The 26725-nt window shown below is 38.6% G+C and overlaps 1 protein-coding gene across 2 annotated transcripts in view; it reads left to right on the forward strand.

The window, feature by feature from the left end:
• The window catches only part of TAPT1 (transmembrane anterior posterior transformation 1), a 1296801-nt gene that overhangs the window by 1011874 nt on the left and 258202 nt on the right, over positions 1 to 26725 (forward strand). For both annotated transcript variants that reach the window (XM_044062200.1, XM_044062199.1), the window contains exon 9: positions 18371 to 18480. In XM_044062200.1, coding sequence (XP_043918135.1) covers positions 18371 to 18480 — 110 coding nt within the window. The remainder of the gene's footprint in view (positions 1 to 18370; positions 18481 to 26725) is intronic.

A 26725-nucleotide genomic window follows, 5' to 3' on the forward strand; every position in this document is an offset into this window, starting at 1 on the left:
TTCAGAACAGGGGTGAATATAATTTGCATTTATTAGACGTACATAGACAGCTACATTTCAATTTACATAGGACTAAGGCTTTTCGCAGGTCTGACCAGTTGTTTGTGTCCTTTTCTACACCCTTTCTGGGCAAACCAGTCTCTAAGGTGACCATTGCCAGATGGATTTCCCGTTGCATCCTTCAGGTTTACAAAGACAGAGGCATGTCACCTCCAGATAAGATAAATGCCCATTCTACTAGGTCCATGGCTTTGTCAGCAGCTTTTTGGTCTAGGGTGTCTTTGAATGATATTTGTTCGGTGGCTACTTGGTCCTCATCTCACACCTTCATTTCTCACTATAAATTGGACTTGATATCTAGGGGAGAGCATCCTTTGGCTCTGCAGTGCTCTGGAATATCCTTCCATAAGGGCCAACCAAGAGTTTGGTAGCTGGGGACTCTGTCCCACAGGTTGATGATCAAATGAAGTCAACTACTTCAGATAAAGATTTTATGTACTTCACCATAACATTCCATCTGAGTAGTTGGACTTCATTTGTCATCAACTGTCCCTCGCTCCTTCCCCCTGACTTCCTCATTATGTTCTTACTGTGGTAGGCAGAAGAGAGCACCTATGCGGTGCTCCTGCTCTTCATTGTTAGTAAGGTATATCAGATCAGGTTTGTGTGTATGATGAAGCAAACTCGATCTGAGGGAAGGAAGGAGATGGAGGGGTATTATGGGTAAGGGGAGGAGCTTGGAGCTCAGATCAGATGCTGGTGAAGCGGCCTTTTCGGATCCGATCCAGATCCGAATACCCACAGTTGATGACATGAAGTCCAACTACACAGATGGAAAGTAATGGTGAGTACATAACTTCTTTTTATAGACTGGACTATCCATTTTGTTCATATTTTATGTGTGTGGATATATACATGGCTTTTTTTTTTTAAACATTTGTTTACCAGGAAAGTCCGACTACCAACGAAGTCAATTTTCAGCGGAGGCCCGGGGAGAAATTCTCCAGACACATGTCTTTAAATTGTGGGAGGAAACCGGAGCACTCGGAGGAAACCCACACAAACGCAGGGAGGACAGGTAAACTCCACACAGAAGGCACCCCAGTCGCGAATCGAACTGGAGAACCTCTTGCTGTGAGGTGACAACACTACCACTGCACCATCAGTCAATGTTCAGATACATATATATATATATATATATATATATATATATATATATATATATATGTTGTGTCTTTCGGCTTTTCCCAATTAGGGGTCGCCACAGCGGAAATCCGGTCCGCTAATAATTGGTAGTTCATTTTCACGTGCCGAGTTACCAGCCTTGACACACAACCTTCAATGAAGGTACGCCCATTCACGCATGTCTCCACGCAGAAGACGCTCTAGCTGAGAATCGAACCGGACAGCGTCTTACTGTGAGGTGACAACGCTACCGCAGTACCACCACCGCGGGTACATGTATATATATATATATATATATATATATATATATATATATATATATATACATATATATATATATATACATATATATATATATATATATATATATATATGGGAGGGGAGAAGTAGTTCAGGATTTTACCTACCCCCCCACCCCCTAAAGATACACATCTTTATCTGGGTTGGACAGGTTCTGCATTACAACTGCTTATCTATATAAAGTTGTTAACCAGTGTTTAGGTACACTTCTATGGTCTGAGTATATTCCAGTAATTACTGAAGTAGGTAGATATGGAACCAAAGGGAAGTACTGAGAGACACTGGCAGTTCCCCTGGATGTATTCAAAACAAGATAGGTTAAAAAAATGCTGTTAAGAGTTTCTTCATAAAGTATGGAATACATAGGCAGAGGCTCAGACCAAAGAGAGACTGGATAAGGCTAAAGACAGGGTTAGAAATAAAGTATGGAATAAAGCTAGGTTGATAAAATTTTGAAAGAGACAACTTGTATACTGTAGTCGGGAGTTACAGGAGTACCAGAAAGTGGCTACCACATTTAAATTATAGTAAAAAGCAACAATATTGTAATATAGGAAGGGCATGGAAGAGTACTATGGTAAGCAAATTAAATTTCAGTGGTTGGCACTGAGAGGAAGTGCTTTTTGAGATTGCTGCAAAAGCTTTAAAATCACTAGTGCTTGAACTGTGGCAACAGGAAGCTGATGGGAATGATTTTTACAGGTTTGGATGAACAACAGGATTGTTGTAGAGGGCAAGTGATGTATTGCTGTTTTATCAGATTTATTATAGTAAATCTTTTTGCTTTGGCTGGAGTTAAGTGATATTAAAGGAAGACTCTCTTTCCAAGATTTCAACCTCTTGGTTATATCAAACTTACCTGCCTCTTGAGGCAGGTAACATTGGATAAACTGAAATTGGTTTTCTCTGAACAATGTTTTTAGCATATCCTTTGGATTGAATGGGATACCTATAGTTGTTTGGTGGCTGGCCTGAGAAGAAATGCTGGAGTCCTCACTAAAGCCCTCATGGGATTCCACTGACCTGGAGGGAGGCTATGATCTTGGGCATTATGAAGGAAGATAGGAAGAGACCCCTTGCTGCCTTCCTCCTACAGACCCAGTTTGCTTTGTGCATGTTTGCAAACACTGCTGGTGAAGAGATTGGCCAGTGTAATTCTTAATATGGTGGATCAGTGCTGTCTTGTAGGAGGGAAGACTCATAATAATAGAAGGACATTAGTGATTATAAGTATACTTATCAACCTCTTTTTTCAAGAAATCTTTACAAAGCCTTGAATACTAGAGGGACAAAGGCCCGAACACATGGACAGAATTTAAATATTGTTCCTGTAAAAGGTGAGAAAGTTGCTAGAATAACAGGATTTCTGTTAACTTATATTTTCCGAAGGATGCAAAGTCAGAAATTCAAATGTATGTAATTATTTATTTATTTATTTATTTTTTATTTTACATTTGTTAACCGGGGGTGTCTGACTGAGCCGAAAAGGCCCTTTTTCAGCAGAGGCCCGGGGGGGAAAGCTCCACAAAGAAAAATTACAGAAACATTTAGTTATTTAGTGACTAACCCTCAGTGATTTGCCAGAAAACCACAAATTTTATGAGGAACAGACAAAAAATATGAGGCAAAAATCTGGACATTCTGCAGAAATCTGGAGAGTTGACAGGTAGGATTATAAAGAATGCTGAAATTAACATCAAGGGTTTTTCTGGTGTTGAGCCGCAGTGCTGAAAAATGAATTGTGTGGACTTTTTTTTTTGAAGTCCTGATTAGAAAGGGATTTGCAGATTCTGGGATTTTTTAAGGCAGTTTATGACAAGTCAGCAGCTAGAGTGAAGAATGCAATAAGGTTATCCTGGTCATTTCAGCTAACAAGGGGCACCAGCAAGGATGTCCTGTGTCACTGTTATTTGTTTTTTATTTATAGCCCTTGTCAATTTACATCCTTCGGTCAAGGTTGAAAGAATTTAGCTGGTGATGACATCTTAAAATGTCATTGTTGACTGAGAATATATTTTAACAGATCCAGAAGTAGGTTTGGGGGAATTGTATGTTTTCCATGTATAAAGCAGATAAAATATGTAGTTAGGTAAAGTTAGAGACTGTGAAGCTAAATTGATCCAAATTAATTTTAATCCTTCCTGAGTGCCATTTTCCATTTTTTTAAACCTAACCAACTAAATTAGGCTGTTGGAATCAAATCTAACAGAATTGTTTTGCAAATGGATATTATTTTTAGATTTTGATTAAAAGATTTTGGCCTTGTAAAAGTTTATTTCCCCTGATCTCCTATTCAGTTCAAGCTTTTCTAAGTCTCATGCCAAATAAATTACAACTGTCATTGAAATGGTGGTGTATAGACTTTCGGGTGTTCTGGACAAGCAACCAAGAGGAACTTGGGGGGTAATGTTGCTAAGTAAACAATTGGAGAGGGTAGTGTACTCTTACCTTTGGTTTGCATTCATAAGCAGTCATTTTAAATGCTTTTACACATATCAGGCTAAACATGTATTACTGAGCCTGGAAAAGAATATTAACTGATTCCCTGTAAAATTAAAGACAATATGTTTAACATTTTAGATATTTAAGAACTGGCTAAGATGTTATTATTGCCTAGGTATGGTACAAACTTGTGTAAATGTAATACCTGTTCAGATATGTTTATTTTTATGACCTACCTAGATTCTAGTATGTATTTCCTGGTATAGGTCTTGTTTGCTGAAGATGTGTAACAGGAATTAGAGGGGACTAGTTTTACATATTTTGGAACTTCCAAAACTGGGTGATGTTTTAGAAAAAAGTGTCAAGTCTGATTGATTCTTTAATTGGCCAAGATATTCCTTTTCTCTTGATTTTGTTAGGGTGGGGCGATTTGTTCCTTCCTAAATCTACCTTGTCACAGGTGAGTATTATACTATTGTAATCCATAAAGTTAATAAGAAGGAAATAGAAAACAGTAGAAGAATCAGCAACTGATGAGTTAAGGAAATAGTACAGGTGCTAACGACTGCATTAAGAAAATGTAAAACATTACAGGAATCAACAACTGATAAAATGAGGAGATAGAAACCAGTAGAGGTATTGATGATTGATGGATTAAGGAGGCTAATAACTAAATTGGTAGATGTGGAGGTGTTGGTACTCTAGGTGAACAAAAAGGCAAAAAAAAATGTATTAAATGGATGCCGTGGTTTCAGCATATTGATGACTCGAATGAGCAGGTGAGTTACGTTCTTTATACCGTAGTGGAATTTTTACTGAATGCTCTGTTGATTGCCTCCCTCTTCCCTTCCAGTCTGAATAAAAGAAGAAACAGACTACAAAGCGAAATCAAATATTCTATTTTTGAAAGTCAAATTAGGCATACTTTATAGGTAGAAATTTATTTTTGATTTAGATGCCTTTGAAAATGTTCAGCAGTTTGTGATGCTGTTTTCTTTCTTTTGACTGTTAATGAGTTATATTTTACTTTATTTGATAATAAAAAATAGTTATTTAAAAAGAGAAAGAAAAAAAAAAAGAGAAAGAACATGGCCTTCTCTGGACTCAGTCCCCAGAGAAGTGGTTGGATTTTGACACAAGTGGTTTTGCTTCGGACTGCCATTGTTTCTTAGTCTTTTTCAAGCTTCCTTTCTAAAACTATTGACTGGAATACACCCAAGGCCAGACGGCAATTGGGCAGATAAACAAGCAAGAAGGTTGGATGCTCTTCTCCAGACATGGTATATGGAAGCATATGATGGGTCGAGTATTGTCTGCCGGCTAACTTGTGTTCATAGGCTAGTTCATAGACTAGAAACTTGTAGCGCATAAGTGATTTAGCTCAGCACAGAAAGCTGCATCCACTTTTAGACAACACCAAAGCCTTCTTCTAGAAATGACACAAAAAGGAAAAGAAGAGAACCTGCTCCCCATCGTCTGACATTCACTCCAAAAAAGACTAAATTGAAATTCTGATGAAATATCCTGTCTTCTGAGTTATTATATGGATGGCATAGGCATCGATGAGTGCTCTATATTCTGTTCTTCCCTGCAGCGGATATGCCTTTATGTTATTAAAGTTAATGATGTACTATTTTATGTGGTCGCCAAAAATCCCTCCCCAAATAAAGATATTTACAGCTTTTTAAACTTGAATCAACCTTACTCTGTAGCCATATCACTTTGTTTTACTGCTTTCTTACTTGCATTCTGCAGTTACAGCCTTGGAAATTTTTGAAGCTGCAGCTATCTCTTCTCTTCACATTTTCACTGCGCACTTTAAAACTAACTGGGTGGAGCCATGTCTTCGCCTGTTAATAGGAGCTTCCACCTCTGCACTGCTTGGGATTTGCATACATTGTTAATACTTTCTAAAAAGACCAAAGGAAAGTCAAAATTTACTACAGCTGTGTGAAGTATTCACCATAACAGCTAGGTATTTAATTTTCTCTCTTGTCTGTTTGGTTCCTTTTTTCCTTTATTTTTCTTCTCTTTGTCTGCTGTTTGTGTTTCTTGATTTCAGACCTTATGTTGACTTATTTAACTTTCCTGCTTAGGAGATGTTACTGTTTTTTTCTGTAAGAAGATGGAGGCAGCTTAGCTTTTGCCACTGTGAAACACAATAAACTGTCCACTAATCTGGTTGTTTGGTTATAGTATGCTCCCTTTTGTAAATCTAAAGGAGTATATTTACAGTCCCAACCATGAACTTAAGAAACTTTATCCTTGTTCATACTACTGAAATGATCCTAGCCTGTGAGGTGTTCATTTTATTTTTGGTGTAAAAATAGGTTTCTAACAAAAGACCGCATTATTTCACTTGCTGCTGCCATCAGGTGGTCACACAATGTAAATGTATTTAATCCTATATTTTATTTTGGAAAATGTTAGCTGGTGGGTTATCAGTACACTTGATAATTATTTGGCAATAACTATTACTGAAAGAAAGGAAGTCAAGCATCTGCTGTTATGATGAATACCTCACAAAACCACAAATGTGTTTTCACCTTTATAATTTCTCTATACTTTCTACCCAAATTTGTTTTGCATCCTTGTATACAAATGGTATTCTTGTGACAGTTTAGAAGCTAGTAGGAAAGAAGATACGGATATGGACTTTTTTTAGCAGTATTATAAAAGGGGGAATGAACCATTATCTTGGAAGAAAGCTGTGGTGGCTGTATTACTGAAATAGATTAAAGACCCTTTTACATACCTCTGAACTGTACAGATTTTCGCAGAATGTCCATATTTTGGCCTCATATTTTTGGTCTGTTTTTCATAAAATTGTGGTTTTCTGGATAATTAGTGGTAAATCATTAAAGATTGTAGTTAGAAAATAATGAGAGACATTTGAGTTTCAGACTTCATATCCTTCAAAAAATTCATGCTAATGCAAAGCCTGTTATTCTATCAAGTTTCCAAGCTTGTAAGAGCATTATGTAAAAACTGTCCCTATTTTTGGGCCTTTGTCCTATTTTTATTTATGGCTTTGTCCAGATTTCTTTCTCTAAGAGGTTGAGAGGTATGCCCTTTAGACCCAGCTTCATATAGAACTGTTTCAATTTTAAATCATGATTGTAAAGTGTTTGTCCTGAATAGCTAAGACAATGGCAAAAGTGTTGCCAAAACTGATGGATACGGATCAGTGTGGTTATGTGTAGGTGAGGAAAAAAATGTCAACAGTAATACAACAATGCCTGCCCAGTGAGAAGCAGGGTGTAAGAAAATATTGCTATTATTGGTGTGTCTTAATGCAGAGAAGGAATTCAGTAGAGTCAGCTGTGATTTTATGAGTAGGGCAGTAGCAGTATTTGCATTCCCTGATATAGTAATATGGATAATTAGGAGGATTGATTACTGAATATATCCCCCCAAAAAAAAACAATTCATGAACCACTCTGAATAGGCTTATAACTTTTGTTCATATAAGTGGTTTCACCCCATGAATTTGTGGTGTGAAAACACTTAGGTGAATACGTGTTCTAAGCCTATTCAGAATGATTCCTGGATTGTGTTTGGCTTGATTTATACTGTATTATGTAATCCTGGATTTGTTTGGTACTCCACTTTTGTGACTGTAGGATTTATGAAGGCTCAAAACAAGACCTAAGGTTGGAGGGTTCCTATCTGACAGGCTGTTTGAACACATCAGAAGACCGTGAGATAAATGTACACGAGTATGTAAGTGAGCCCATGCAAGTGGTAGCAGCAAGTAGCATTCAAACTGCAGACTCCTTCAAGTCGTATGTTTGTATACATGTGAGCAGTCATGCGTTAACAAGGCCTGTAAGGATGAGGACTGAAGGCTAACTTCACTTATTTAAACATGAGTAGTTGTCTTTCTCTGAAAGTAATACTGTCCTTATCTGACCTTGTGTTTGATGCTCATGAAAGAGACTTAAGTAGCAGATACTTCTGCTACTACTTAGAAAATTTTCACTTGTCAGGTTCATTACTTCCCAAAGGTGCCATGCAGAAATGCTTCTCAGATTTTGTTTTTCTGATAATGTTGTGTCTTTCGGCTTTTCTCAGTTAGGGGTCACCACAGCGGAACTCCAGTCCACTAATGATTGGTAGTTGATTTTTACGTGCCGAGTTACCAGCCCTTATGCACATCCTTCAACGAAGGTACGCTCATTCACGCATGTCTCCACGCAGAAGACGCTCTAGCTGAGAATCGAACCGGACAGCATCTTACTGTGAGGCGACAACGCTACCGCAGCACCACCACCGCGGCCATTTTGTTTTTCTGATAATACACTTCTCAAAGTGCAACTGAAATTTTACAAGGAAATCAATAGTCATCATATTGATCACTTGTGCAGTAGCCTTAGGTATATCAATTAAATTCTGCCAAGGATATAATAGCTGGCCAGATTACAAAGCTGACCTGAGGTGACTAAAAAGACAGGTTTGGATGCCAAGCCCTTTGTGGCCTCCCAGCACGCAACCCTGGAATCGATTTCCATTTTGTCCATGAGGTTGCTGTCACATGCAACCAAGGGGGCAGCTAGAGCAGCGGATTCAGGCATTGTCATGAGGCGTCTTGCCTGGATGCACATTTGTGTCCTTGTGGACCCTTTCAAGTTTTCGTTTTTGAATGCTCCCATTGAAGCATCGTCCCTTTTTGACTCCAAGGTGAAGGACACACTAGCCAGGTGAGAACAAGACGTAGGCCTACAGTTTTCCAATACTCAACATTCCTTCTCCAGGAATCAGAGGAGTGGGAACATGTGGCAAAAAAAAAATCTCAAAGTCCTTTCCGTGCCGCACGTGGTGGTGATACCCCCAGGGGCAGAGAGGATGACAATTCCAGAAGACGCCCCTACAGAGGCAGAGGGGGTCCTCCTAACCAAGTCTCCAGGGACTCCTTCTCTGGACAGCCTTACCAGCACTCCTGAGGAGCAGCCCAGTTGCTTACCTCTGGAAGCAGTCGGGGGTCATTTTACTCTGCACCAAGCTGCCTGGCAATCTATTACCACTGATCTTTGGGTGCATAGTATAATCACCAGAGGTTACGCCATCCCCCTTTCTTGTCAACCAAAGGTTCCAAAAAAGCTTCCCAATGTTCCACCCAGTCAACGGGAAGAAGCAGCTTCAAAGATAATAAAGCTGTCTCAAAAAAGAGTCACCCAACCAGTCCCACCAAACCAATGCGGATCCAGATTCTACTCAAGATTTTTTTTGGTGCAAAAAAAGACAGGGGACTGGAGACTCATTTTGGATCTCAGCAGCTTCAATAAGTCTGTCACTCAAACCAAATGCCAGATGGTCATGGTTCAGTCCATTCTCCCTTTTTTAAGGGAAGGTGATTGGATGTGCTCGATAGATCTCCTGGATGTGTAGTACCACATCAAAATGGAGAAACGCTCCAGGAGTCTGCTTCACATCTGACTAGGTGCCAGTCACGATCAGTTCCATGCCCTGCCGTTCGGTCTCTCTGCAGCACCCAGAGTGCTCACAAAGTGCATGGCAGTGGTCACACCTCATTTGAGACTACATGGATTCTGGGTGTTTCCATATTTGAATGACTGGATCCTCACTGCCCCCACCAAGCATCTTCTGGTAACAGCCCTGCATTATACACTCTCTCTGGCAAAAACTTTGGGAATAACAATACATTGGGAGAAATGAAATCTTATTCCTACGCAACAAATAGAATTCATCGGAGCAGTTTTCAATACCCGGTCCTGTCTAGTGTCGCTCCCAATCCACAGAATCCAGTGATTGAAGCTCCAGCTCCGGGTGATACTCTGTCAAACAAAAGTTTCAACAAAGGAGGTTCTTCAGGCCCTAGGATCCATGGCAGCTTCAATTCTGATAGTGCTACACATGCAAATCCTGCAGTGGCTCCTTCTTTCTCAGTGGTTCCCAAACTACCACCCCATCAGTTAGCAGATTCACATAACCAACTCCTGCAAGCAGGACCTTCTTTGGTGGATGTGGCCAGAAGCAGGACTTTGGAGTCGCCCATTCCAGTCCCCTCAGCCCAGGGCCATTGTGACCACAGATGCTTCCCTAATTGGGTGGGGGGCCATTTCCAGGCAAAGACAGTCCAAGGCACACGGTCCACCTTAGAGGCCTACCTGCATATCAGCATTCTAGAACTGAGAGAGGTGCTGTTAGCCTTGCAGATGTTTTATCCGGTTCTCCCTTCTGGGGCAATTGCAATTCAGTCAGACAATATGTCAGTGGTCTGGTATATCAGCAAGCAAGGAGGAACCAAATCCTACCTCCTGTGTTGAGAGGCCATGAGAATTTGGCAGTGGGTGATAGCGTCCAACCTCTTTCTGATAGCAACGCATATCCCGGTGAGCTCCAACTTAATTGTAGGCAAACTGAGCAGATGCATACTCCTGCCTCACTAGTGGTCCCTCAACCCCGAGGTGGCAACAGAAATCTTCAGCCACTGGGGCCAGCCTTGCTGTGATCTTTTTACCTCCCCAAGGAACAATAAGTGCAGCAGCTATTTTGCCCTGTTTTCCCCGGAGGGATGCTCTGATCCACGATTGGCCCATGGGATTTCTTTACGCTTATCCTCCCATCCCACAGATTCTACAATTCCTAAAAAAGATATTCGGTTGAGATGCAAGGTGATCCTCATAGCCCCGTTCTGGCCTCGACAAGTTTGGTTCTCCTTCCTTCGGCCTCACCTAGTATGCCCGCCGTGGATTCTGGACCTTCTTCAAAATTGGATTACTCACCCCCAAGGGTTGAGCCACCCGAATCTGTCCAGTCTCAAGGTAACGGCTTGGTTTCTCCACTTCCGTTAGTTGCCAGGCAAGCTAATCTTACCTCACCAGTTCAGGGCATCATTCTGGCCTCTCATAAACCATCCAACAGAAGACTATAGCAGGATAAATGGAAAAGGTTCTCCACCTGGTGAAAGATAGCATGCTAGACCCGTATTCAGCTCCAGTGACTGCAGTGCTGCAATACCTGTCTAATTTCGTTGATGATGGAGGTTCTGCCTGTACCATACAAATACACCTGGTGGCGATTTCTAATTTCCACAGTGGTCTAGATGGCACCCCTCTCTTTTCCTTGTGTTTATGTAAAGCTTTTCTCAAGGGAGCTTCTCACATCAGGCCTCCGTTCAGACAGCCTGTAGAACCATGGAACCTTACTTTAGTCCTTCAGTCCTTGACTCAACCCCCTTTGACCCTACAGCGAAGAGCGACCTAAGGTTCTTGTCCTGGAAATCCTTGTTTTTGGTACCCATCACATCAGCCAGGTGAGTTTCTGAGCTAAAGGCATTGTGTACCAAAAGACCCTGTCTGGTCTTCCCTAAAGACAGAGTATCACTCCGGACGAACCCATCCTTCTTGCCCAAAGTTGTTTCTGATTTCTCCATTAACCAGACCATTGACCTACCAGTGTTCTTTCCAAATTTTTCCAATAAAGGAGAATACTGCCTACATTCCTTAGAGTGGACAGGCAGCTGAGATTCTACCTAGACAGGACCAAACCTATGTGTAAATCTGATCAGCTTTTCATTTCCTTTTCTGGGCCTAGAATGAGAAATTTTGTTTCCAAGGTTATGGTATCGAAATGGCTAAGGGACTGCATATGTTTTATCTATTCTCTCACAAAAGAACCTATGCCTAAGGTTAAAGCCCATTCCACAAGATCTATGGCAACATCCATAGCCTTCCATTCCAGAGTTTCCATGGATGACATTTGCGCTGCAGCCACTTGGGGTAAGCCTCGTACCTTTATCAATCATTACAAATTGGATTTGGTCTCCAGAGGGAGAGCTGCCTTCAGCTCAATGGTACTCAGGAACGTTCTTCCATAAGGGCCACCCATGGACCTCAAGGTAGCTTGGGATTCTGTCCCATCAGTGATGAATGGAAAGAAGATTAACAACATCAGATAAAGAAGTTATGTCTTGCCATAACGTTTCATCTGTGGTGTTCATCTTCTTTCATTCATCACATCCCACCCTTCTTCCCCCACCAAAGGCTCCTGGGGGATGCTTTGGATCTAAGTGGTGTCCTAGGGTATTTGCACAGAAGTGGCCTTGGCTTTACTTCTCTATCTCTAGCAAACTTGATCTGAGGTAACAGGGAGAAGGGCATTCTAGGTAGAAGCTTAGCTCAAGAGTTTTTGGCTGGCACAAGCTTGGTAATAGGCCAAATCGGTTCCGAGGGCTAAGAACCAAAACCCATCAGTGATGAATGAAAGATCAACAACACAGATGGAACATTATGGTAAGACATAACTTTTTTTTTTACTTTGGAGAAATTACACTTGTTTTACTTTTTCAGACTTGCAAGGTGTTCTGATGTGCTTTTTACTGTGTTTTGTGTGAAAAAGTGACTTAGAAAGACTAAAATTTTATTGGCATTTGCTTCTTGTTTTTCCTGGTATAGAGGCATCATTTTTGCCTTTACCATGGAACAAACTACTGGATTCCCATTTCTGTTTTATTTGCTTTACATTTAAAGCCATTAGCAAACAAAATAAGGGACTCACAAATTCAAGTATATAACTGGTATGGTAAAAAACATTGATAGCTTTATACATACATGATATTTTGTACTTGATACATCCAGAAAGTGATACCCTGGTTTTGTGAAATATTTTGATACATTTTCACGTTTTTCAGGATATTAGATAACTGAAGATAAAACAAAGGCTGTAGTAGTAAACTATGTAACTACACATGAATTGGTGAAGCAGTATATTTGTGGGAACATAAGATAAACTGTTTTGGTAAATATATTAAAAAAGATTATATCATGGTAGCTAAGGATATGTGGAAAGAGCTTAAAAAGATAATAATACACAAACTGAATATACCTGGAAGCTCTTGTTTATGGGAATGGATAGTAAGATACAGATAGTTAAAACTTTTCTTGTCCCTTTAGTTCTACATACAGGTCAGGTGTATTTTTATCAACCAGAGCAGCAGTTGTGGATCATAATTAATATCAAGTTGAAGAAATATATTTGAGAGGGGAAGAAGGCAGCAGTTAAGTAAGGTAAGGTGATCCTCTCCGTAGAGCAAATTGGTTTGGGATTACCTGATTTGAAGGGATATTTTAAAGATGTGTAGTTAAGGCTAATATGAATAACGCAAGCAGAAGTCTATAACTCAAAGTGAAATAGATAATGATGAAACAGGAGAAGGAGTTCTAGAAATAAGATAGTAGGATTTTGGATGCAAGTCCTTAAGGCAAATAACAACCACCACCTAGAATATTATATTTATAAAGTAGCAGAAAGAAGTCTAACACTTAGCCAACATGTGAATGGTGAAAGAAAGTTTTGCCAATAGGGATAATTACATGTGAGGGTATAGAGAAAGTAGGCAAGACTGGGCTGAAATTTACTGGAGAAAATTAGCAAAGGAACCAAGGTTGTAGAGCAAGTAACTGGAGAGGGTAAGGTAATAAGAGTGTGATGAGGCTAAGCAGATGTTTGGACTGCAAGTTAGAGATCATCTTCCCTACCAGTGACTGATAAGTGTATAGGTAAAGAGCAAGGGAAAGGGGATTGTTAAAAGAAAGACCAACTCTGATAGTGCTTTTACTTGAGTGTAGAACAGAAGTTCTGTTGAAAAAGAGATAATTAGGAGAGCATATAAAATATTGCATGATAACTATAAGAATCAGTGGAGGTTAGAAAAAATTGGAAAGAGATAATAGAAAGACAATATACAGTGGAGCAATAGGAGGACATCTGTATGCCTCCCAAGTATGCATCAGTGTTCAGAAGGTTTAGGAATTTTGCTTGGAAGTATTTGCATAGATACTTTTATACCCCAGTCAGACTTAAGAGAATTTTACTTCAGATAGCAAATGCATAAGGTATGATGGGAAAAGAGAGACAGTTTTTTTTTTGGGGGGGGGGGGTAGTGGAATGTAAAGAGCAGGTAGATTTGAAAAATTCTCTAAGAATACTTTGTCATAAATATTGAGGTAGCAAATGGTTTCAACAAAGGAAATGATTCTTTCAGCTGGGATACAGGATTTGAGTTGCCACTAAGGCCTTACTAAGTTTAATGCCATTCACTGCAAAAAAAAAAGCAATTACTTAAAAGAGGAAATCAAATTCTAAACCAGTTGAAATCAAAATACTGAATGTTCTAAATTAAATAAAATAACTGAAAATAGGATATTTAGAAAACAAGAAGGTGCAAGCTATGGGATTTGTGGGACAGTACATGCAAAATAATGTTCAAGATGAAGAGTGAAATTTATGGGAAGGCAGGAGTTTATTCACTTATGTAATATTTGAGTTAATGAAAATTGTTAAAATGTATACTGAATTTCATTTCCCAAGGTGCAGTAACTTAGCTAGACTAGACAGAAAATATTTCACGGGAACATTGAAAGTGTCAACACATCCAATTACTGTTTCAGATCGTGTGTCAGTTACAGCTGAGATAAAATGCAGATAAATGGAATAAAAATTAGACACTGGTACTTCCGCACCTACCTGTTAAAAAGAGAGGAATTTAAGGAATGGACAGTGGAAATTATTTGAGAGTTATTAGGGCAGATAGAAATGTATTCAGATGTTATAGCTAGTGAGTGGGATAAAATGATAGTGGAGTTTAAAATGGGGTAGAAATAAAAAAGAGAGATGGTTAAGGAGTAACAGGAATTATTTAGAGGGGCTGACATAGGTTAAAGTATTGCAGAATAAGGGAATCTCACAAAACAAGAAGAGGTGCAACCACAGAGTTCTCAAGAAAAAATAAGGGGGTATCCGAATAATATGCATGAGTTCAGAAAGATTGCTGTTAAGCAACTGTTTTTTGATAATAACTCCAGTGCATAAACATTTTTAGCACAATGACGTAAGCAACAGAAAATAGAAAAGGGTGTTACCAAACTGAGGGAGCCTATAACAAGTATATAGCCAGAGATCCTTTGGAAGTATTGGAAATTTTTCAGGAATTTTATGAAAATTTATAAAAAGCAGAGGAATATGGAAATCAAGAAAGAACACAAATTAAATAATCATAGAAGACTTAAGTTTGCCAAAGTTAGAGGTAGATGAGGCTCAACTGTTAACAGTTAATACAGGAGCTAAGATAAAACTTTGATATATAACCAATATGCAGGAAAGTCACTGGAAATAGATAGTATTCCTGTAGAAGTTTGAAAGCTGTAAGGGAGGAAAGTGATAAAGGTCTGGAAGATTTTGTTTAGCACTACTTTAAAAGAATAGGAAGCACCAGCATCATGGAAGAAAGCAGTGGTGACAGTAATATCTAAATACAGTAATGACCTAGCATTCAGTTTTAACCGTCATTATAAAGTGGTTTTTGTATAATATATAATAGCTAAAAGAATTGCACATGTGTTGTCAAACTGATAGGTATGGATCAGTGTGGTTTTTTGGAAGGGAGGCAAACATTTGACAAATTTAAGCGAGGGAAGCAGAGTGTAAGAAAATACCTTTGTTTTTGGTGGGCCTTGATGCAGGGAAAGCATTTAACAGAGTAAGCTGGGATTTTATGAGGAGGGCAATGGAACCATTTGCATTCCCTAATGCAGTAATAAGGTTAATCAGGAGGATATATGAGGGATCAGAGGCAAAAATTAAAATGGGAAGGTTCCTCTCTGACAAGTTGTGTCTGAACAGTGGAACCAGGAAGGGGGTATCCTCTTTCCCATTTGTTGTTTGCTGTATATTTAGAGTCATTAGCAAAGAAAATAAGGAACTCATAAATTCAAGGGTATATTTGGTATGGTAATTAAGAAAAGGTATGCTTTATTTGCAGACAGTATTATTTTAAACCTGTTAAAATTATAAAAGGACATCTCAATGTTGTGGATCATCTTGAGAGAGTTTCATGTCTTTTCATGATATAAAATTAATCAAGATAAAACAAAGGCTATAGCAGTAAACTATGTACCCACACATGAATTAGTCCAACAATACCCATATTTATGGGGACATGATAACATGAAGTATTATGAGTATGGGTTAAAAAAGATTCTGTTATGGTAGCTAAAGAATACATGGGAAGACTCTAAAAAAACAACTGAGAGACTGGAAGCTCTTGTTTATTGATGTGGATAGCACTGAAAATGTTTTTAGTCCCTTTAGTTTTATATACGTGTCAAGCATATTTTTATCAACCAGAGGAAATGTTGTGGACAGTAATAATAAGGAGTTTGAAAGAATTTATCTGGGATGTGAAGAGGTCAAGGGTCAAGTGGGATAAGTTAATCCTTCCAACAGAACAAGGTGGTTAGGATTACATGACTTGAGTGGATGTTTTAAAGCTGCACAGTTAATGCTCAAATACATAACACAAGCAGAAAGCTATAATTCATTGTATGAAAAGATGATAATGATGAAACTGGGAAATTCAAGAATTAAGTAGAGAGTAAGATTTTGGAAGTAGATCCTTAAGGCGAATAACAGCCATACAGAATATTATATTCATAAAGTAGCAGACAGTATTCTAAGAACTAAGCAAACAAGAATACAGACAGGAGATTTTGCCAATAGGGATGACGGCAATTAGGGGTACAGAGCATAGACTATAGAGGGGTGGAATTTACTGGAGAAAACTGACAAAGGAGACAAAATATTGGGATCAAATAATTAGAGAGGGAAGATAATAGAATGGGAAAAGGCCAAGAAAACATTTAGACTGCAGGCTAGAGACTACCTTCTCTATCAGGGATTGATATCAGAGTATAGGCAGAGGGAAAGGAATATGGGAATCCTAAGTGAAAGACCTGCCCCGGTAGAGTTTTTATTTGAATGTAGAATAGAAGCTGCTAGTAGGGCATATAAAATGCTGCATGATAACTATAGGAATCATTCAGAGAATGTTAGAAAATATTGAAGAGAGAGAATGAATAAGCAATTCACAAGATAACAATGGGAGGACATATGTATGGCTCCCAAGTATGCAACAAAGTTTAGAAGATTTAGGATTTTTTGAAGCATTTTTCCTCAGGCAGATGGCAAGTGTTGGAAGTGTGAAGAGGAAGAAAGAGGTACCGGGGAACATACGTTTTGGGAGTGTATGAGTTGGTAGACCTTAAACATTTCAGTCAGCATACTCTGTCTAAAATATTGTGTTAACAAATCAGTATAACTAAGGAAATTATTTTTTGAGCTGGGATGCAAGATCTGAATTGCCTAAACATAGTAACGCCTTACTAAGTTTAATTCTGTTGGCTGCAAAATAACAATTCCCAGAAAAGGGAAACCGAAATCTAAACCAACTGTATTTGAAGTATTGAATATTGTTATAGAGATAAAATAATTTAAAGTGAGATCTTTAGAAAAGGGTAAGAGCAAATTGCATAAAAATGGAATCTGGGGGAATAGTACATGCAATATAATGTTTCAGAGGGTGAGGAGGAGTAAGAGTTAAGGGAAGGCAACAGCTGAGCAATTTAAGTAACGTTGAAATGATAATAGTTATATAGAAAAAAAACATGTCTGGTGTATAATGCTTGTAAGTAGGAATATGTTAATATGATTTGTTTTCTTTTATATAAATGTATGTAATGCTGTAATGATAATAGTGGTACAGAAAAAAAACATATCTGGTGCATGTTTGTAAGTTGGAATATGTTAATATGATTTGTTTTCTTTTATATGAATGTATATAATATTGGAATGATAATAGCTATACAGAAAAAATATATCTAGTGTATAATGTTTGTAAGTAAGAATTTGTCAATATGATTTGTTTTCTTTTATATAAATGTATGTAATGGAATGGTAATAGTTGTACAGAAAACAACATATCTGGTGCATGTTTGTAAGTTGGAATATGTTAATATGATTTGTTTTCTTTTACATAACTGTATGCTTGCCCGTGTTTTAAGTGATACTCCAATAAATGTGTTAAATTATATACTGCATGGAAATAAACAGAATGTCAGTATGGTTTATTTTCTTTTATATTCCTGTATATGTACCTATGCCACTTATAAAAATGTCCTGTTTAATGAGCAGACTAGTGACTATTCATTGCAAGTAATAACATCAAGAACAAAATGCATGCAGTAATAAACTCGGGAAACAGAACTTAATCTTATTGTGTAGACTGTTGAAGTTTTGGAAGGACAAGCTTATATTCGAGGAGTTTACACTTTAGTACATTTAATTTAGAATGCTGTCACTGTAAAGCACAAATGCAATCACGTTTTATCTGTTATAAGACTGTTGATGCTGTCCTTGTTTCATCATTAACTACTGCTTTACATGTGTCTGTCACTCAGAGGAACTTTACTGCTGTGCTTGGAACAGAGATCGTATTTAATGCACTCACTTCTTAAAAAGTTGATTTGTTTAGAGTATAATAGAATAAGCATATTCATTTAAGATGCATGAACTGTATGTAATGTCTGAACAATTAAAACAAAAGCTACATTTCTAGTGCCTGATTACTTTCTGTTTTATTCCACAGATCACTTTTGGGTTCTGTTCCCAGATGTATGCATGGTGATTGGATCTGAGATTGCAGTAGATGTTGTCAAGCATGCCTTTATCACCAAGTTTAATGACATAACAGCAGATGTAGGTACACACTTAAGATTTTTCCATCTTGTCATATTTCGTTTTCTGCACTGAAAAAATAGAATTATGTTGCCTCCATAGATAGGTTTACTACAGCTTCTTAATGGAACTCATATTTTTTGTCATTGCGTTTGTTTAGTGAACACAAACCTGTGTTTTTTGAATAGTCACTATCATAATTACTTTTATTTTCATAGCTTTAAATATCCATTTTATCATACTTTCAGCCTTTATTTAGGCTGTGATGTCCAAAAGTAAAACTGTAAAACTAAAATCTATATTCTAATAATTTTTGTATAATTCTGGTAGCTTCTCATCTCAATGGAATAATTGTTCCCCTTTTCAGGGGAGACATGAACAAGGTACAAAGCAGAATACAAAGTAAGCAGACTAGTGACTGTTCATTGCAAGTAATAACATCAAGAACAAAATGTATGCAGTAATGATAAACTCAGGAAACAGAACTTAATGGTAGACAAAATCAATGCAATGCCATAGAGCAACTGAAAAGGTACATGTTTGCTAGAAGAGTGCATGGAGTTTCAGCAAAAAAAGTCCTGTTGTTATTAAGGGACCAGCTGCTGTAAAAGTGTTAACCTTTTCGTATCTGATTATAATTGCTGTAGTGGGTTTCCTGTTTGTAGCGCCTTTAAACAAGTACATTTTTAAACATTAACGATGCAATGGTAATTCAGGTATGCTTCTGTGAGGCTTTGGATGCATTCATATGTACCCCCTGAAATCTTTCTTCCACAGAACCCTTGTATATGTCTTAGTTTAATATGCCTTGAATTATAGTTCTGAAACCCTGATTCACCACATTCTGCTGTACTTTCAAGACATTTCTACAGTACATACTTTCTCACATTATTTGTACCACTGCCTGAGAAATAGAATATGTGCTTTTGAGTAACAGTCAGCAGCAGCAAGTGATTGACGAGGATATCTGAGACTTGTAGTTTCTCATTATCTAAATCTCCAGGTTGTACTTCACTGTGTTCCACACATGGATGCATTCTCTAAATACTGAGACTCGCAACACTGTTTACATATTCACTTTGTGCTGTGAACAGAATTATTAGGACAGCTTAATGTATTGAATCGGCTTTGTCTGATTCAGTATTAGTGCACTGTAACATTCACTAATATGAGTGATCATAGGCTATTGCTTTACAGATTTAATTCACCTAACCAGTTCAGCTGTGGAGCACTGTTTTAAATGGTTTACCTTTATAATGTCGATCACATAATACCGAACGGCCACATCACTGAACCGTTTCCGCGAAAACAGAATCGCAAAAACTTTAAAATTTTGAAAAAACTCGAATTTCAACATTTCCAACCATGCCACACCTACAGACAAGTGCTAGCATGGGTCAAAAAGGGGGCGAGATTTTGCAGTTCGGAAATTCGGTATTCAAGGTTTTTTGAAGTTGCAGCGGAAGTGGGTTCGACTTTCCGGCTGCCGACATTGTAAAGGTAAACAGTTTTAAACAGTATATTACTGCAGTAATTAACAGTAATATCGCAAGAAATAATGTGTATACAGAGTGTTTATTAAATTTTGCCTCAGTTTTGCTCAGTGTAACAAGAGATGCTTCTTAAATTGCCGTGTTTAAATGAGCATAGACCATACACTAAGTAGTGTATTTATTGTATTTCTTTGTTAACCGTATGGAGACAATGGTACAAGGAAGCCCTTTTAGTCAAAACCTAGACCAAATGATGAAGAAAACAGAAAACTGGCAATTTTGAGAAATATGCTTAGCGATAAAACAAGTTTAATAAACAGAGCGAGTATTCAGCATTCTTAATTTTACTTGCAAATCATTTAGGTGACCATGACCTTTTTACTGCAATGTAAAGATTACAGAATCATCCAAAAGAGTTGCAGTAAATTAAATTTGTAAAATGTTTTTGAAGTGCCTTTTATAACGTGAATATAAAACATAATTATTTCCTCAATAGCTTAAAAAAATATGTTTGGGCTTTACTCCAGACCATGAACGACCATGAACCAAGACCTTTGGCTTACTACGTTTGCAGAATAAAAAGGTCACACAGACAAACCAATTAGTAAAAACTACAAGAAAAACCTAGCCAAACTAGAATTTTCACTCTGTAATACTTTAAACCTTCTTTAATAGAGGCCCATATGATATATGCAACTTACCCCTTAAGGACATCAAGTGTTTTGGCTATGTCTTCTGAATGTCCATGACTTTTTATGTTTTCTTTTTAAGTCTTTTGTGAATACAGTCAGGGCAATAAAGCCAAACCCCACTAGCTGTGGACATAAATGTTTCATCCTTCTATGACCTTGTCAGCACAGCATAAGTGGACTGTTTGGCTATACTTTAGAAACACAGGGTCTTTATACCCACCTGATGTCCTTAACCATTAAGATGTCTATAAAATATCCCAACAAACATCCAAACCAGAGTAGAAAGGTCACGCAGACAAATTAGTAAAAACTACAAGAAATGTCTAGCCAAGCTAGAGTTTTCACTGTGTGATACTTTAAAGACTGCAAACTGTGAGTCATTGTCAATCCTCTCTCTGATACCCTTCAGCAAGAACTTGCAATTGTAAATACCTGGTGTACTAAAATGGGTTCATAGTAAATGGTATAAAATCCAATATTGTCACCGTTTGTAAACAACTCCTCCCTCCAGTATACAGCATAGACACCACTCCACTCCGAGATGAGAAAGTTGTTAGAGTTTGGACATTGGGTTGATAATTCCCTCTCCTTTGATCATCAGGTAATGACAATAGACAGAAACACCTTCTACTTACTGTATATTTTTGCCAAAGGAGTATCATCCAGATCTAAAATGCTCATTGCCCTTTTATATTCCGCATTGGTTAGGCTAATTATTGAATACAGTGCCCGCTTTGGGATGTACCTCACTAGATATATCAAACAACTAGAAAGACACCAGAGGTACCTGACAGTTTAAAAACCCTAAACTACAACAAAAGAGTGGAAGCATTGTCTATTTATTCAGTATCCAGTATTTTTTAGACTTTGGAGAGGAGATCTGTGCCTTGACTTCATTGCCATTAGGGGCCCAGTGGTCCATCATCTATTTTATCTCCACAAATCAAGTAGTTCCATAAATATTAGAACCCAGGATCTAAATGTTCATCAGCAGACAAATAAAACACTGTGGCAAGATAGGTTCATTAAAAAGTGTCTTCCCTCCTCTGGAAAAAGTCTCATATGACAAATCAAGTAATTTGATGTATTATCTTCTTTGAAACAGGAATTAGATGTTTGAGTGGGTATTCACATATTCTCCCCTGGTTTGAATGGCCTAGCCCTCGTCCTAAAGATAGGGATTGGCAAGGCATAAATGTTCACAAAGCTTTGTTGCCTTGTACTTTCTAGAATTCTTATACACTTATTAAAGAACAGAGCATTATGTGTTATAAAACAGTTCAATCTATACTGAAAAGCAGTTGTCTCATATAACCAACACACAAAATTACCTGATGAAATCTTGTAATTCAGTCTTGATAACAAAAAGTCAGCATGCAAATTTAAAGGCAGTACCTCGGCAGCTGCAATGAGATCACAATGTCATGTAAAGTAGGGTTTGTCTTATTATATAAAATAACATGATATGCTGCTGTGAGTTAGTAGATTAAATCTACACAGCAAAAAATACATACATAAATAGTTATCAAACATTGTCAAAATAGTACACTCCCTGCTATTTATTTTGTTTCAGTGTCAAAATGTCACTTAATGGAGTAATACTCAGCTATCCTGTATAGGTATCTGTATGTATTTAAAAAAACAAGGTTAACATCAAAGGTAATTCCTAAATAAGCAAATGTTTCAACACATTCAGTTATGTATTTGTTATTATCAACTAGGTAATTAATTAGCAAGAGGATCAGAAGAGATATAAGTTTTGTTGTTGAAAAGTGTTTTGCATTTTGGCCCATTGTTAAGCTTTAAAAATCATTCTGTAACATTCTTAGTGCAACCGTATTTCATTAATCGAATACAACAAAAGAATATTGTCATTATAAACTAGTAATCTGTAGTGTTGACTTGACGTCCTGCAGAGTATTCATTGCAATCAACAAAAAAGTGGTCCCAAAAAGTGAGCCCTGAGGCATCCTTGTGAAGGCCAGAAAACTGGAGGGATGTTCACCTTTGTTTAGTACATTTTTTGAGTAGTAAGAAAAACTCCATTTGATAGCATTCATGTAAACAACTAAATAAATCAGACAAACATGCAGGAATATTCTTATAATTTACCATACCAAGTGCTTTTGACAAATCTGTAAACAGTTCCAGACTACAGTTTACAAATACTAAATACAACTTATCTATTCAAGAAGAATAACCTTAGTAAATTAGAATGTTTTCTTTTCTCTAACAGTGTTGAAACTACCCTGTAAAGTCATTAACCTATGTATAGGTTGTTTATCAATTGTATAATACCACTTTTTCAAATATGTTAGATATGGGGGAGAGAAGAGTTAGAGAATGATACCATTTAACTAATTCACTTTGCACCTTTTTAAATATGGGTGCAAGGACTGCTTTCTTCCAGCCATCAGGAAAACAACAAAGCACCACCAATGGGTTGTGCAGAGTAGATTATCTAACGGCTGATAATGGAGTCCAAATTTGTAGGCCTTAAAGTTACGAGTCTTGTGTGGACAACATTTCTGCCTTGCACAAACCTATATTGTTTGCAGTGTGCTGTGGTGCCCAGCATTTAAATGCAGGCTGACGTTTGCAGTGCATTTGACAAATGCACATTGATTGACAGAAGATATAGTTTTTAAAAGGACTGTCATCCAGGAAAGATTTGACACTGGTTGAGGCATCCGCCTCCCAGTGGTGTGAAAATCAGTTTTTGGAGTTTTCCAAACATAAATACAAGAGTAAAGATAGGGACAGGCTACATACAGGAAGGGAGGAAGGGGCCAAGGTGTATTCCTGCAAATAATCAACTGCCCCGCAGAAGAAAAAGAGGTTGTTAGGTGATGATGGTGGTGGTTCTGTGAATGAATCATGTTTCAGAGCTGGTTGTTAATGTCCTATAAAAACAGAGACCTAGATATTTGATGCAGAATAGTTTCTCTTTTCTAGCTAAATTGGAATTAGGCAGACTTGCATTATTTAGGCCTTCATATGCTAGGCCCATTAGGTCAGTCCATTTTCACAGTAGTTGCTCTGTCTCTGTAGATATTGACTGTGGGAAGATAAGGGCTCTTTTACAAGTGCAGAAGGAGAGGGGCCTCGTCCTTTCTGTTCTCAGTCCAGGGCTGATGGGGATTTTTATCTCTGTACTCTTTCCCTGCAGTCTTCTTATTGACCAGTGTTATGCTGTTGATTCCTACAAGACTGTTGAGTGCTGTATAGGCTCTGAAGTTGATGCCTGTAGAAACATTTGTTGGCAGCATTCTCAAGTGTGGGGTTGCAGCCATTTTCTTTGCCTTGTGTTGTCATCGCTGTTGGTTGTGTTGACATTAATGACACTGGTGCCTGGTTGTATCAGGACCAAGTTCCTGAAGCCATTTTCAATGTTGGCAGTCTCATTGCCATTTCATGTGTTGGTTCCTTGTCCTTTAAGCTTTTGACCCCAAGAGAATTGGTGCCAGCAGAGAATCTGAGTGGTCTTTTAGGCTAGTCAGTCCCAGTAAAATTGATCCTGTCAGTGTTGATGCTGATCTCTGTCTGTATTAGTTGCTTGATGTCAGAGTCCTTGGTATCAAGTGCCTTTTCATCAGTATCACATTGATATTGCATACTGCTACACATGGGCCAGCTCTGGCTTCTGCCACTGCATCAATCTTGACCTGGCACACACTGCTTTCTGCCTTTGGTAGTCTGTTTTTCTTCTCCTGAGAGGGTTAGGCTATTAGTTGGCCAGCGATGAAATTGCCAGACAAGGTCTGCTTATAGTACAGCTTTTTCTTCCTCCCAGGATTTCTTCCTGTGAAGAGGAGAAAGAAGAAAGAAAGCATTAGCTCATTGACCCTCCTGTGAAGTCTCTTTTCACAGGTACTGATTAGGAGATAAGGGAGCTTCTCGTACTTCACCCTGATGACCTTAAATTTAGGGAGATTCTAGAAATGATTCAGAAAAGAGGATATGTCTCACAGAGATGCTTTGTTCTCTAGAATGAATTGAAGAAGCATTTTGGGTGACAACCTGGGTGTTCTTCATGCAGACAAAGCAATTTATTTTGTCTGTATGGAAGCATGGCGAGAACCTGATGTTACGCTTACCAGTTGCAAGGAGGCCAAGTGTGATCCTTCAGCCTCCTAAAGATTTGGAACTGTTAAGACACAAACTACAGTCATTGACTGTGATGTTCTTCATCTCACATTGCTGCAGTCCTGACTATTGGGTAGTCCGCTGTCCCAGTCGGCCCGAATACCAAAGTATAAGGCTGACGTCGGTCAGAGGCGCATTAGACTGACGTCAGGACGTCAGAGTACAAATGCGCATGACCGACGTCATTTCCTCGGTCTTTTTTGCCGCATGGTCCGATGCAGAAGCAGTTTTGCGAGTGCAGGTTGGCGTTCTGAGATTTTCCGAAGTCGGAGTTTCAGACCGAATCCAAGTTGGCTAAGTACCCCGTTGGGGAATATTTTGGTTTTTCTTGCCTCAGTATTTTACGGATGTCAGAAAAAGTGAATAACTGTATTTCTTGTGAAACAGATACCTCATAGGGATTACCATACCTTGTGTATACCTTGCTTAGGGCCTGAGCACGACGTTGTTGGCTGTCGCTCTTGTGCTAGATTTAACAAACGCACTATTAAGAGAAGATTAGATTGTGCCAGGTTAGTTTTTGGGAAGCGGTGTAATTATAAAATGCCGTCGGATGCTCCGACGCCCGCTTCGTCAAAAAAGCGCAAGGACAAAACAGCTAAGCCTAGGCTGGAAGAACCGTCCGTACCGGACGTCGGTTCTTTAGAGGGCTCGGTGGAGCCAGAGGTTCAGCCAGAAATCTCTTTGGAATCCCAGGGAGAGACTTTATTGCTGCAAGATGTGACCTCTCAGGAGGTAGGCCAGGCGGAAGGGGCTTCTCAGGTAGCTGTTCTTCCCTCCCTTCCTAAGGTGGTTAGGCCCTCCCTGCTGTTTCCAAGGCTTCTCCCAGGGGCAGGCCAGGTTTTGTTTCAGGTGTTACCCCTAGTTCTTCAGGATCTGTACCTAAGAAGCATATGCTTAAGATGGCAGAAGATTTGATTACAATGATTAGAGGTTCTATGCCCCCTCCTGATAAGAGGCCTAGGGTGGAACCTGAGCTTGGAAGTTTTGAGCAGTATTGGATGCTTCTAAGTCTTGACTGAAGACTTGCAGGAGTATTCTCCTTACTCTGATTCTGATGTAGATGATTCTACTCCTTCTGCTTCTCCTCCTGAGGATTTTTCTTTTCAGAGACTCTTCATTCTATGCGGGAGCATTTTAAATGGGAAGGTCAGGATTTCTCTGATTCCAGGAAAAGGCTTAGAAATTTTTATTTCTACCTCAGCATAGGCCTTTAGCTATTCCTCCTGTTCTGAATGTGGTGGAAGATGTTTTGCAGAGGCTTCTCTGAATCCTGATTCTTTGCCCCTGCTCCAGTTAAACGGATAGATATTATAGGGTGCCTGAGGCTCATAAGTATCTTTTAAGAGTCCTAGGGCAGACCCAGAAACTGTTTCTCAGGGGCCTAAAGGTGTTAAAGCTTCTGTTGTTAAAAATCCTGTTCCTCCAGATAAAGAGGCAAGGGCTTTGGATAGATGGGGAAAGAAAGTGTATACTTCTTCCACTTTAGCCATGAGGGCTTTGAATTGCCAGTTTCACATGTTGAAATACCAAAATTATCTCCTTTCACAATTAAAGTCTAAGGTAGATGCTCTGGCGGAAGGTATTGAGTGTAAAGAGTTGCAGGATTTGGTTCATGTTTCTGAACAGGTGGGTAAGCATTCTTTGCAATGTGGTTTTGATGCTGTACAGGCCTCTTGAGGGTGGCTGCTACGGGTTCTGTTCTTCGCAGGCACGCCTGGCTGAGGGATCAGAATTTGGCTGAGCATGTTAAGACAAGGATTTTGGATGCTCCTTTACAATCTGATGTGTTGTTTGGTTCGCCTGTGGAAGCAGTTCTAAAGAAAATGGAAGACAAGACTAAGTCTATGCAGACTGTTAAAGATTTTTTGCAGGTTCAGCCTCCGAAGTTTAGTAGAAATTGGCCTACTAAGGGGTGGACATATCCTGCTTATG

The sequence above is a fragment of the Protopterus annectens genome, chromosome 2.part1 (assembly GCF_019279795.1).
Source record: "Protopterus annectens isolate FY-2018-M chromosome 2.part1, PAN1.0, whole genome shotgun sequence".
Classification (NCBI taxonomy): domain Eukaryota; kingdom Metazoa; phylum Chordata; order Ceratodontiformes; family Protopteridae; genus Protopterus; species Protopterus annectens.